This window comes from Lutra lutra, chromosome 17 (assembly GCF_902655055.1).
Source record: "Lutra lutra chromosome 17, mLutLut1.2, whole genome shotgun sequence".
Lineage (NCBI taxonomy): Eukaryota > Metazoa > Chordata > Mammalia > Carnivora > Mustelidae > Lutra > Lutra lutra.
In genome coordinates, this window is record NC_062294.1 from 24,897,148 (window position 1) to 24,899,026 (window position 1,879).

Below are 1,879 nucleotides of genomic sequence, written 5' to 3' on the forward strand. Positions count from 1 at the left end.
TATAAAATGGGGACAATAATTCCTACACCTTGGGATCACTGTGGGAATTAAATGAGAGCCTGGGTTTCCTTGAAGAAGGTGGACACTAAGCGACATCGAGCTGGTCCTGTGCCTCATTTTTCTCATTTTTTAAAATTATTTTATTCTATTATTTTTTTTTATAATGAAAAAAACTGTATTTAGATTTAACCAGCTGGACTCAGTTTAGAAGATCCCAATTTTGTTGGCAACATCCAAAGCATCATAGTCAGGAGCCAGTCGAACATATGCCTCCTTCTCTCCATCAGGCCTGATCAAGGTGTTGACCTTGGCCACTTCAATGACGTAGAGCTTCTTCACAGCCTGTTTGATCTGGTGCTTGTTGGCCTTGACATCCACAATGAACACAAGTGTGTTGTTGTCTTTGGTTTTCTTCATGGCTGACTCAGTGGTCTGGGGGAACTTGATGATGGCATAGGGATCAAGCTCTTTTCTCCTGGGGGCACTCTTTCGAAGATATTTGGGCTGCCTGCAGAGACACAGAGTCTTGGGTTGTCTGAAAGTAGGTGATATGCAGATCTTCTTTTTTATGTGACTGTGGATGGCTTTTAGCGCCGCTTTCTTGGCCTTCAAAGGCTTTGCTTTGGCTTCGACTTTGGGAGGGGCAGGGGCTTCCTTAGCATTCGGCGCCATCTTCGTAAAAGGGAGTCTTTTTATTTTTTTATTTAAATTCAATTAACTAACACAGAGTGTATTATTAATTTCAGAAGTAGAGTTCAGTGATTCATCAGTCTTATATAACACCCAGTGCTCATTACATCATGTGCCCTCCTTAGTGTCCATCACCCAGTTACCCCATCCCTCTACTCCTTACCCCTCCTGTGATTAAGAGTCTCTTATGGTTCGTCTCCCTCTCTGATTTCATCTTGTTTATTTCTCTCCCTTCCCCTATGATCCTCTGTTTTGTTTCTTAAATTCCACATATACATGAGATCGTAAGATAACTGTCTTTCTCTGATTGACTTATTTCACTTAGCATGATACCCTCTAGTGCCTTCCATCTCATTGCAAATGGTAGGATTTCCTTTTTTGATGGTTGAGTAATATTCCATTTTACACACGTGTATAATATATATATATATACATGTGTGTATATATATATATGTATATGTATACATATATATATGTATACATACACACACACACACACACACACACCATATCTTCTTTATCCCTTCATCTGTCAATGGACATCTGAACTCTTCCCATAGTGTGTCTACTGTGGACATTGCTGCTGTAAACATCGGATTGCTACATTTATATCCTTGGGCTAAATACCTAGTAGTGCAATTGCTAGGTCATTGGGTAGCTCTATTTTCAAATTTTTGAGGAACTTCCATACCATTTTCAGAGTGGCTGTACCAGTTTGCATTCCCACCAACAGTGAGAGAGGGTTCTCCTTTCTCCACATCCTCACCAACATCTGTCATTTCCTGAGTTGTTAATTTTAACCATTCTGACTGGCGTAAGGTGGTATCTCACTGTGGTTTTGATTTGTATTTACCTAATGCCAACTGATGTTGAGCATTTTTTTCATGTGTTTGTTGGCCATTTTTATGTCTTCCTTGGAGAAATGTCTGTTCATGTCTTCTGCCGAGTTCCTAATTGGATTATTTGTCCTTCGGTGTTGATTTGATCTCCAAATTTGGCAGGCCTTCTATATCCACTGGAATTACACAATCAAAATAAATTCAGTAATGTTTTTTGTCTTACATTCTCTAGGACTACTGAAGTCTGAACAGATGTCCATTCCTTGATGAACCAGTATTCTTGGAGGCCATTAGGAAAGGGGTATATGCTTAACAGTGGGATCTGGGCAAGGCGTAGAGAATAATCTTGT

The 1,879-nt window shown here is 39.8% G+C and overlaps 1 protein-coding gene across 1 annotated transcript; it reads right to left on the reverse strand.

The window, feature by feature from the left end:
• Positions 1-216: 216 nt before the first annotated feature.
• On the reverse strand, positions 217-672 carry LOC125089764 (60S ribosomal protein L23a-like; the record flags this gene model as incomplete). The annotated part of the gene is made up of 1 exon (XM_047712204.1): positions 217-672. A coding segment is annotated over exon 1 (456 nt), but the record flags the coding sequence as incomplete, so codon positions are not given.
• Positions 673-1,879: the final 1,207 nt, after the last annotated feature.